Source organism: Sus scrofa, chromosome 13 (assembly GCF_000003025.6).
Source record: "Sus scrofa isolate TJ Tabasco breed Duroc chromosome 13, Sscrofa11.1, whole genome shotgun sequence".
In the NCBI taxonomy this organism is placed as follows: Eukaryota; Metazoa; Chordata; class Mammalia; order Artiodactyla; family Suidae; genus Sus; species Sus scrofa.
In genome coordinates this window covers 38546648-38558618 of record NC_010455.5, presented here as the reverse complement: position 1 = coordinate 38558618, position 11971 = coordinate 38546648, and the positions used below count along the sequence as shown (strand labels likewise).

The 11971-nt window shown below is 40.9% G+C and overlaps 1 protein-coding gene across 4 annotated transcripts in view; it reads left to right on the top strand.

Annotated features, from left to right (window-relative positions):
* The window catches only part of FAM208A (family with sequence similarity 208 member A), a 66209-nt gene continuing 55600 nt past the window's right edge, over positions 1363-11971 (top strand). Inside the window, exon 1 of one of the 4 annotated variants that reach the window (XM_003358482.4) lies at positions 1363-1989. In XM_003358482.4, coding sequence (XP_003358530.2) covers positions 1377-1989 — 613 coding nt within the window. In that variant the 5' untranslated portion in view covers positions 1363-1376. The remainder of the gene's footprint in view (positions 1990-11971) is intronic. The other 3 variants (XM_013981800.2, XM_003358484.4, XM_021068979.1) reach the window with 3 other exon arrangements.

Sequence of the window (11971 nt, the reverse complement as noted above, 5' to 3'; positions counted from 1 at the left end):
GGTTGCAGACGTGGCTCAGATCTGGTGTTGCTCTGGCTGTGGTGTAGGCCAGCAGCTGTAGTTCCAATTAGACCCCTAGCCTGGGAACCTCCATATGCCTCAGGTGTGGCCCTAAAAGGATAAAAGACAAAAAAAAGAAAGAGAGGAATGGAGGGAAAGTACTTTATTTGGAGTTAAATAGATCTGGCCTCAAATTATGATTTTGTTAATTTGTTCAACTCTTGCAACACTTTTTATTTATTTTTTATTTTTACAATATTGTGTTAGTTTCAGGTGTACAGCTTCCCATTCTTTTCCATTATAGGTTATTACCAGATACTGAATGTAGTTCCATGTGCTATGCGGTAAATCCTTGTTTATGCATAGTACTGTGCATCTGTTAATCCCATTCTCCTAATTGCAATACTTATTTTAAGTTGTGCATGATAGTATCTCCCTAATATGTTGTTGTGAGGATTAAATATACGTAATATATGTGAATTGCTTTGTGGGGTGATTAGCATGTAGAAAGAACCCAAGATATACTGTATTCACTGTAAACCAAATAAATAGTAGTTTCAACCCAATTAGCATAAGCTATTTAAAGGTCTTTTACTCGACTGTGAAGAGAAAGCGATCACCTGCTGTGGGTTTTTTTTTTTTTCCGCGTGTTTTTTTAACGTGGCGGCAAACGATTATATTTTTTAGTATACACTATGAGAAAACTGAAACACGAAATCTAAGAGCCAGCAGCACTTCTTTCCTCAAGCTCTGCAGAACCAAATCCTGTTAACATTCAGCTGTGGAAGTCTTATCAAAGGATCCGAGGTATTGACCCTTGCTGGAGGCGTGCCACAGGTTACAACCTAGTAAGATAAAAGGGGGGGGGGACAGGTGGGAGTAATCTGTTGTAAAGATGCAAAATCCGGTAGAACGGCAGGTAGGTGAAGCAGGCCCCCCCGAGGCTTTCAGGCTCTTATCGCTGCAGCCCACTTGCTTATCATTACTCCAGGCCTTTATATGCACGCAAATATTTCACAAAGCCGGGATCGTCCCACAACCATTGCCTCTATTCTCTTTTGGCCAAAGTAAATCCTGCGCGGAGAAACGGGGTAATCTTGCCCAGAAAAAGGCGAAGCCTGCGTCCCCAGGACCTGGCTCTGCGCGCCTCCTTCGCCCTCGCCCTCGCCGGCGGCGCTGGCCAAGCACTGTCCGGGATCGTTCAGCTAGCCGGGAGGCCCATCCACCCCGCAGCGCGCCGGGGCGTCGAGGTACTCTCTGGGCGTTGCGGTTGCCCCTTTTGGCGGGCTCGAGCTTCCTGAGGCTCCGCCCCTGGGCGCCGTCCATCCGCACCCGCGGAGGCGGGCGCCGCGCCCCCATTGGCTGAGGGTTCCGCGATGTCCCCGCCCCCTCCCGGCCCCGACGCCAGCACGTTGAGTGGCGGGGGCCGGCCAAAGAACTGCCCGAGAGAGGAGCGGCTCCGGGGTTTGGGCGGCACGGTTGGGGCGCCCGCTTCGGGGCCCCTGAGAGGCTGCTGGCCCGGGATTGCGGCCCGCGGCCACGGGGGGAAGGGGGTGGGTGGGCTGAGAGCAGCTCGGCGGCGAGGCCGGCCCGCCGCCCCTTCCCCCCACCCCCGTCGACCTTGTCGACAGAAGGTTCCCGGAGCTCCTCACGCCGGCGGGATGGCGACTGCAGCGGAGGCGGAGGCCTCTCCGCCGACGGACGCGAGCTGGGAAAGTGGTGGCGGCGGCGGAGACGACGAGATGAAGCAGGCGCTTCCGGAGCTTGAGTCCACCCCACAAAATGGCGGCGGCGTCAGCATCGCGGAGCCCGGCGGCGGCACCGGGCCTGAGGAGAGCGCGGCTGCTGAGGCCGCCCCGAGCCTCTGCCACGAGCAGCCTCAGGACTCCTCTGAGGCGGGCGCGGCCGCTCTGCCCAAAGGCCCCGAAGAGCCCGAAAGACCTGTTAGGAGGAGTTTTCAGATCCCCAGGAAGAGCAGAGAAAAGAAAGGTGGTGCTTCCCCTCTTCCCCAACCCCTCTCTCTCTCCCCTCCATCTTTTCATTAGAACCTCTCTGTTTCCTTCCCACACCCATCCGAGACACGTAAACACGCATGCAGCGCCGGCCGCCTCTCCCCTCACTGCCACGGCCGCCCAGCAGCTGCGCTTTGGTGCGAGACGAAAGCGGTGGAAACCACGCTCTCCTGCTTCCCCCCTCCCGGTGGAAGTTGGAAGTAGTTCAGGTTTGAAGCGTGTCTATAAGGCTGCAGCTCCCAGAGAGGAAAGATGGTGCTCGGCGCCCCTCCCTCCCAGCCCCTGAAGGCAGAGAAGCCGATGTGTCCTCCTAAGGATGCTTCTGAGAAGTCTCACGGTGGAAATTACCCGTGGCCGTGGAATCTGGGGCTTACTCCAAGGCCACTGCGTTGAGAGGACCACAAGTGCTTCTCCCTGTGGAAATTCTTCAGCTATCTGTCTACTTGAAATTTGCTCGATGTCAGCGTCTTCTCTTGTTTAGAAATCTCCGTTAGATGTGATTCATGCAACACTTATTTTCCATCACACTTCATTTCCATGTAGATTTTTTTTTCTCATTTTTGAGGCGTTAGGGCTTTCTAAATCCAAACTTTAGTATGTTTTTTCTCGAATTTGAGAAAATTGGGAAGGTAGGTAGGTTCTTGGTGCAGTAATTTCCCTCTGGAAAAAAAATAGAGGTTAGCTTATGCCCAAGATTCACCAATTTGATTTTGCAGATGAGAGAACTTAAAAAAAATTTAAAGTCCAGTCTAGTTTTTGGAACCAATGTGGGAAGAGTTACATGAAGTACGTTACCATTTTAAAACTTAATGCCGTATTATGACCCATTTTTTAATGGAAGAAACGACCGTTTTCTGTTAATCGGAATACAATTTTTGATTATCCAGTGATTTGGGATGCTCAGGATTTGGTCAATTTAAAGCTTTTTGTTTTAGAGTTTGGCTCCGTTTTTCATGATTTACTTTGAAAAGTAATAGGAATTTCTTATTTGCAGAAAACGTAATTTGTGCTTTCAATCTTGATAAAGAGTATCTTGAATGAAGCATGTGCTTCCTCTTTCCATGTGCATTACCAGTTCCATTTGCACAACTGAAATTGTTAGCCTTTGTCAGATACACATAAATTCAGATTGTTAATTCTATTTGGATTAACAAAACCAAGGAAATCGCTGGTGTGCGAAACCTTGTTGACAAAGATGAGGTTACTTTTTGTCCGTTAGCATGAGGAATGTTTCTAGAAATATCTTTTAAGTGAGGTAATGTAAAACATTTTAGGGTTCAAGAGGATTCTTGTAAAGGTCGAAGTTATCCATTCTTTTGGTTTATTTAAGATGTATGGTGTAGCCTAAGAGAGGATAGTTAAATCTTAAGCCTAATTTATCAAGTGGTGGAGAATAGATTGGAAATATATTCAGGTGGGCTCTGGTTATAGGGTCACAGTAGGAGGCTGAACATTTTTCATTTTTTTTTTTTCGACTTGATAATAGTTTTGAAGCCCGTTTTTTTAGGGATTTAAGTAAAGCATAAAAGCATGATGTCCTCCTTTTTAACTCTTGATAGGACTAGAAAATTGGTCTAAAAACTCTCCTCATGGTTTGGTTTGATATGAGGGAGGACTCTAGGAAATGTTGAAAGGTACTGTTTGCATGTGTTTTCTGTTTGTTTTTTAATAAGATCTAGAGGTTGCTGTAAAATAGACTTCATTTGAACACATTGAAAGTGGATATAATTGAGGAATTAGGAAATATAAAACCTAGTTGTTTTCTCCCTTGAGTCTGATGCTCTCTTGGGGAAAATTTATATTTTCCACTCTCAGGTAGAGGCAGAAGGTTGTTACCTTTCTCCCCAAGGAGGTTTGGTAAGAAAATATAACACAGTGGACTTTTTTCATGTTTAGTGAAAATGAGTAATTTTTAACTTGTCTAAATATTTGTACACTGAGCAGCAGCTGTTCAAATAGTGCAATAACGATTTAAGTAGAGCTTTTAAAACTTAAATAAGCAGCTTTTTACAGCCATGGACTTCATCGTGTCCAATCTGAAAGGAGTTAGTGCTTGATGATAGAATTTAATAGAAAAATTCCTCTTTTCATTATTAAAGGAAATGATTAATCACAAACAGTGCAGCAGGCACTGCTAGTTTCACACTTGATCCCAAAATAATCTTTTGGAAGACTTAAAAGGTATCACTTTATGTATGGAATTTGACTAGATATTAGTTGTGGTCAGATCAGTCTTTTATTGTGAATATTAGATTGTTTTTTGTAGATACCTCTGAACTTTTCAATATCAAAGGTTTTGCATTCATATTTTAATATGGTGGCATACCTTTGCTTGTGACTGCTTTTCCAGTGAAATTTAAGACTAGGACTCCTATATTTTTGGTACTTAAAGGAAAACCTCTGTGAATATAGCCTGATTCAGTTATTTTATTGGTCTTGACAGTAGGATAACATCCCAAATACTGCCATTTTAATTAATTATATTGGCAAACACTTTATAGTACTTAATAAGTTGTAGGCATTGTTCTAAGTAGTTTAACTGCATTAACTAAATCTCAATCCTTTGTGGTAGGTACTGTTCTCTCTCTCTCTTTTTTTTTGAGGAGGGGGTCTTTTTCCTTCTTCTAGGGCCGCACCTGTGACATATGGAGGTTCCCAGGCTAGAGGTCCAATTGGAGCTATAGCCGCTGGCCACAGCCACGCCAGATCTGAGCCTCCTCTGCAACCTACACCACAGCTCACGGCAACGCCGGATTCTTAACCCACTGAGCAAGGCCAGGGATCAAACCCGAAACCTTATGGTTCCTAGTTGGATTCATTAACCACTGTGCTACTATGGGAACTCCTGTTCTCATTTTATAGATGAGGAAACTGAACTACTGAGGTAAATAACTTTCCTGAGGTCACATAATGTAGAGTTGAAATTTGAACCTAGGTGTAGAATATGTCTTATTTCTTTTTTTATTTTATTTTATTTTTTTTGTCTTTTTAGTTATTTCTTGGGCCGCTCCCGCGGCATATGGAGGTTCCCAGGCTAGGGGTCCAATCGGAGCTGTAGCCACTGGCCTACACCAGAGCCACAGCAACGCAGGATCCGAGCCGCGTCTGCGACCTACACCACAGCTCACGGCAACGCCGGATTGTTAACCCACTGAGCAAGGGCAGGGACCGAACCCACAACCTCATGATTCCTAGTCGGATTCGTTAACCACTGCGCCACGATGGGAACTCCCTTATTTCTTTTTTTTATTATGTAATTTGGAATTCCTGTTGTGGCGCAGTGGAAATGAATCCCACCAGGAACCGTGAGGTTGCGGGTGTGATCCCTGGCCTTGCTCAGTGGGTTAAGAATCCAGCGTTGCCCTGAGCTGTGGTGTAGATTACAGGTGCAGCTCGGATCTGGCGTGGCTGTGGTTGTGGCGTAGGCCAGCAGCTGTAGCTCTAATTAGACCCCTAGCCTGGGGACCTCCATATGCCATGGGTGCGGCCCTATAAAGACAAAAAAATAAGCTTTTGTTTTTTTAGTAGGACTTTTTAAATTTTATAATGATTTTTATTTTTTCCATTATAGCTGGTTTACAGTGTTCTGTCAATTTTCTACTGTATAGCAAGGTGACCCAGTCACATATACATGTGTACATTCTTTTTCTCATATTATCATGCTCCATCATAAGTGACTAGATACTGCAGGATCTCATTGCTTAGCCATTCCAAAGGCAATAGTTTGCATCTATTAACCTCAAATTTCCAGTCCATCTCACTCCCCCCTCCCGCTTGGCAACCACAAATCTGTTCTCCATGTCCATGATTTTCTTTTCTGTGGAAAGGTTCATTTGTGCTGTATATTATTTTCCAGATATAAATGATATCATATGGTAAAATTAATACATTTAATCAGCACTGACAGATTCAGTGATCTGTTGACTGTAAGAGTAAGATTTTTAGTCTTTATGATTTATGTGTTATTTTGTTTCTTATCGGCTGGGCTATTTTCTGTATTGTAAGGAGGCACTGTTTCACATTTAACCAATTTGTGGAGTTACTCTTGCCTTCTTTTACTCTAAAATCTAATAGTGTAACTCATCACAAGTAAATTAAAATTGGTAATTACATTTGGTATAATTATTTCCCTCCAAATTTCTTGGGAAATGCAGCGATGATTCATGTTCTAGAAAATGTTTATTGGTTAATGCTTTATGTAGGGCATAAGATTACCAGTTCTTGTGCTCTTGCCTCTTGCATCATGTACTTGCATCCATACTGACCTATTTCAGGAGAAATAGAGAATGGATAATTCTCCCAAATCTCCATCTTTTCCCACAAAATTTGAAGTTGTTTTTTGGAAGACTTTGTGCCTAAAACTCTTTCTTAAGGAAATTTGCATGACATTTTATATGAACACCATGCAAATTGTATATGAATGGCTTGGTTCTATGTACCAGAGTTTTTCACGCATAGAAGTAAATCTGAGCAAGGAGTTCCCGTCGTGGCGCAGTGGAAATGAATCCAACTGGGAACCATGAGGTTGCGGGTTTGATCCCTGGTCTTGCTCAGTGAGTTAAGGATCCGGCGTTGCCATGAGCTGTGTTGTAGGTCGCAGACATGGCTCGGATCCCACATTGCTGTGGCTGTGCTGTAGGCTGGCGGCAACAGCTCTAATTAGACCCCTAGCCTGGGAACCTCCATAGGCCCTAGGTGCGGCCCCAATAAGACAAAAAAAGTAAATAAATCTGAGCAGGAAAGTATATGTAGAATCCAGTCATCCACATAAAACGTTTTGTGTGCATATAAATTCTGAGTAGTGGAGGTAAAATTTTCTTTGACATATTCTCCAGTCCAGAAAAGTCAAGTTTCATATTTGTTGTCTCTCTACATCTCTTCTAAAATATTTATTCCTGGAGTTCCTTTCGTGGCTCAGTGGTTAAAGAATCTGACTAGGAATCATGAGGTTTTGGGTTCGATCCCTGGCCTTGCTCAGTGGGTTAAGGATCCAGCATTGCCGTGAGCTGTGGTGTAGGTCGCAGACGCGGCTCGGATCCTCTGTTGCTGTGGCTGTGGTGTAGGCCAGCTGCTACAGCTCCAATTCAACCCTAGCCTGGGAACCTCCATATGCCGCAGGAGCGGCCCTAGAAAAGGCAAAAAAAAAAAAAAAAAAAAAAAAAAAAAAATTTCTAAATTCTGTGCTAAGTCCAATGATGATTTAGGGATGAAAGTCCATTCCTACAGAATTACATCTGTAGAATTTTATTAGACTAAAGAACAGTGATTTTTATTTTTTGTTTTTGTTTTGCTTTTTAGGGCCACACCTGTGGCATACAGAACAGCAGTTTTTAAAAGATCTAAATTATTGTGAGGAGCAAATGGATATTCGTTGTACTTTAGTCATTAGTTGTAGTAGACATCAGAGAGATGGATTCAGAGAGAATTGAAGACCAGTGTGATCGCCAACCTACTTTCTGCTGTTTCCATTTCTTCCATGAATTATTTTAAGTTGGAATATGTATTTTGTATTTTCCATTGGTATATTTTGGTAGTATCGATCCATCTTATTTTAAAAGTTAAGCTTGGAAGTTACCATGAGGTACAGTGGGTTACCTTGCTGCAGCTGTGGCACAGGTTGCAACTGTAGTAGGGGTTCAGTTCTTGGCCTGGGAACTTCCCCATGCTGTGGGTGGGTGCAGCCAAAAACATAAAACGTTTTTATATATATGTATATATGATAGTTTTTTTTAACATACACAATCTTAATACAAACATAAAGATTGGCATTGAGACTAAATTGGTAAATGTAGTTGAGGAAAAATATTCCTTCAACTAAGGAACAAAGGTACTATTTCATAACCCTAACTGTATGTCTATTCTAGCTGCTTAAATATAACATTGGATTCTTAGTATGTTTTGTATGCTACCAGTAATAAAAATCTTCAATTCTAGTTCTGATCTGTGATAAAAATCAGTTTCCTCATTTGAATTATAAATCTCCACTTGCCTTGCTAAATCCACACTTGAATCCCATAAAATAGATCTGTAATCAGTTTCGTAACTATAATCTTGTGAATTATCAGAAATTGGTCAGCTATCGGAGTTCCCGTTGTGGCGCAGTGGTTAATGAATCCGACTAGGAACATTGAGGTTGCGGGTTCGATCCCTGACCTTGCTCAGTGGATTAAGGATCTGGCGTTGCTGTGAGCTATGGTGTAGGTCGCAGATGCGGCTCAGATCCCTCGTTGCTGTGGCTCTGGCGTAGGCTAGCAGCTACAACTCTGATTAGACCCCTAGCCTGGGAACCTCCATATGCCATGGGAGCGGCCCCATAAAAAGGCAAAAACCAAAACAACCCCAAAAAACCAGCTATCTTTGGATTTGATGTAAATCTTGTAAATAAGCAAAATTATGTGCTTCATGTCTGGAAGAACTGTTAAAATTGCGGTTAACCTTTATAAACCAAAAAAAATGTTAGTTATGAGAACTATTAAGATACTTAAACATAAGACAGAGCATTCTAGACAGCAGATGTTTTATAGCTCATTTCCTTACAGCTAATATAATTTCTTGGTCTAAAATAAAACAATTCTATTTTTCTAGCTCTTGGAATGATTAGTTTCAGCTCTTAAGATATACCCACATACACATCTTTTCTTTTACTTACAGTTCAGAATATAAGATTTGTGGCAAGGCAGCCTGAATTTGAATACCCACCTGCCCTATTCAGTTATTAACCTTAGGCTAAGTAATCTCAGTTTAAATTTGTGAAATTGGCATCATGAACTTCATAGGGTGGTTTCTATGATTAAATGAGATAATGCATATAAAGCTCTTGGTACAGTACCTGGAAAGAAATAATGGTTACACTCAATAAATGTTAGAATCTGGAGAATGGTGTATTATTGGATGCTGACTTACTTAAGTGAAATGGATGATTAATGTATAAAATGTTCTGCTCCCCATTTGGGTAATCATAAGGTTATTATTACTGCCTCAAGAGATGGCCCATAATATGATGAGTATATATGTAAAATTTTTTAAAGAAGTGACAGGATTTGTTGGTCAGAGTATATCTATCCTTTAGAGGATTATTAAAGATAAAATAGACCACCAGGGAATGTACATTCAGAACATAAACTTGTTATATTTCTAAGCTACCACTCCAGCACATTGACTTGAAACCTTTAAAAATAGTCATAGCATAATTTTATTCTTACAGAAATTGATAATTAGGAAGAAAATATAAAAATTATAACCCTGGTCTAACAGTAAAGCCAAGTGAAGCATTTGAAATATACCTAAGACACAAATATTGTTAGACCTAAAATCTTGGCACCTTTTTCTGTATTTTTTATTCACAAGAATTTTTTCACTGACAGTGTACTTGAGTACATTTGAGGTGACTCTAGGACATTGCTTTGGAATGAAACAAATGTTAAATATTTTTTTGAGAATATGTTGAATGTTAATTTCTACATAAATTTATATGATTTACCTTGAATTTTTCACTTTGATTAGATTGTGGTAGAAATAGTGTTGGAAAAGCTTAAATAAGAAAAATAATTTATGTGGATTTGTGAAATTTCATAGACATGTAAAGCCACTTGATACTTCTTTTTGGCATATTTCTAGATAACTGAAATCACTTGTTAGTTTAGAAACAAAAGAAACAGTCATGCATAAAGCCCAACTTTAAAAATCATGTTTGGCCCACTTGGGATGTGAAAGCCTATAAAAACCATTCCACGTGCTATTTTCCTTCACAGGTGTTTTCCAGCTTAGTTGGGGGCCATCAGAAAATCATTTTTTTCCTATCACATAGTATAAAGCAGATTTTTTTTTTTTTTGACAGAATGGAGTTCTCCCTGTTTTGTGAGCTTTCATTTTGCTTTATTGTTGAAATTGTGAGACTTAATTTAAACTGGCAACAGTCATATTTTGGTAGTTTAGAATATATCTGTATTAAAAAATCTTGGAGTTCTTGCTCTGCCACAATGGGATGAGTGGAGTCTCCACAGCACAGGTTGCAGGTTCTTTTCCTGTCCTGGCACAGTGGGTTAAAGGATCCAGTGTTGCCACAGTTGTGGCATAGGTTGCAACTGTGACTAGGATCTGATCCCCGGCCCTGGAACTCCGTGTGCCACAGAGTGGCCAAAAAAAAAAAAACAAACCTTGACAAAGTTTATTCTTATTTTCTTTACTTACTTATTCAGTCTTTCAACTTGGTGCCAGTACCCCAGGTGTAGACAGAGCAATGAATAAGGCTGTCATGGAGCTTACAATCAGTAGATTATTGAGTATTCTCATCTACTATAAATTTGATTGTGGGATACTTTCCGTGTTTAATAGTTTCTTAGGTTTTGGTTTTGTTTTTGGCATGCAGAAGTTGCAAGGGCCAGGGATCATACTGACACCAGAGCAGCAACCCAGACCCCAGCCATGATGCTGGATCTGTAACCCACTGAGCCACCAGGAAACTCGTCTTTAGTTCTTTTATTCCCCGCCCCCACTTACTAGTCAGTCTTCTTTTTTTTTAATCATTAAAAAAATTTTTTTTATTTAAGTATAGTTGATTTACATTGTTGTGAACTAGTCAGTCTTTTTTTTTTTTTTTTGTCTTTTTTGCTATTTCTTTGGGCCGCTTCCGCGGCATGGAGGTTCCCAGGCTAGGGGTCGAATCGGGAGCTGCAGCCCCCGGCCTATGCCAGAGCCACAGCAAGGCGGGATCCGAGCCGCGTCTGCAACCTACACCACAGGTCACAGCAATGCCTGATCATTAACCCATGAGCCAGGCCAGGGATTGAACCTGCAACCTCATGGTTCCTAGTCGGATTCGTTAACCACTGAGCCACGACAGGAACTTGTGAACTAGTCAGTCTTAATTGCATTTTTATAAGTGTGATTTTATTATCTCTTCCCCACGCCCATTTTTGTGTGCAGTTCCAGAGTGGTAGGAACCATTTGTTTTATACATTCTGTCGCTGAAAGCTACATTTTTAATAGACACTTTAGTAAATACACATTGTTTGGTAAATGAATAAGATGAATGGATATATCATTTGACATTAAGTCCTTTAAAGCCTAATAACTATATATTGAAAATACAGTAAAAACAGCCTGTCAGCTGCTCTGTGGTACCTTTGCGAGTATACACAAGTAGAACACTGAGTAGTGACCTAAAAGTATTTTGACTGGCGTTTATTGACTTTTTTTTTTAATTGACTCCTTATAAAGAGTATCTGAAAGAAATTAAGGTAATAACATATAGGTTCTATGGATATTTACATCTACAGTGAAAAATAAGTGGTTCCTTTTGGTTTGGACAAAATATCTATGTATAGACTTGATGTTTGAAGTTTATTAGGTTAAATTATTTCACACGTAAAGTGAAAATTTGAAATTATTAGGCTACTGGTTGAAGGACAAATTGGCTATTTCACTGAAGTATTTTAAAATTTAAATAGGGTGTACAATAGTTGGAGGAGTGGGGAATAAAAATTTTTACTGTCTTACTCTGTACCAGATGCACTGCTTAGAGCTTTCTCCATGTATCATGTCATGTGGCACGTGGCATATAGTAGTGGTTATTAGGATAGCTAGACTTCTCTTTTTTTTTTTTTACGAAGAGAGTACTTACTGAGCTTGTTTGGTTAAGTAATTGATTTACCCCATGTCTCCTACATAGCCAATAGGTGCTACATCTGATGTTTGTGTCCAGGTTTGACTCCCAAAGTTCCATATCTTTCCATTTCACCAAGTTTTCTACTACTTTATATTGGTAATACAAGAAGCTAATGGATGCTGTGTATTTTATTTTAACTTTAATATAAAAAACCAGATAGACTCATTTTATTCTATAGACCCATAAATGTCTTAAATGCTTTTATGTTTTTACTTAAGGTGTATGCATTTAATTTAGTGAAATAAATGGTCCTAGACATACTACTTAAGTGTAATGTAAAATAGGAGTTGAG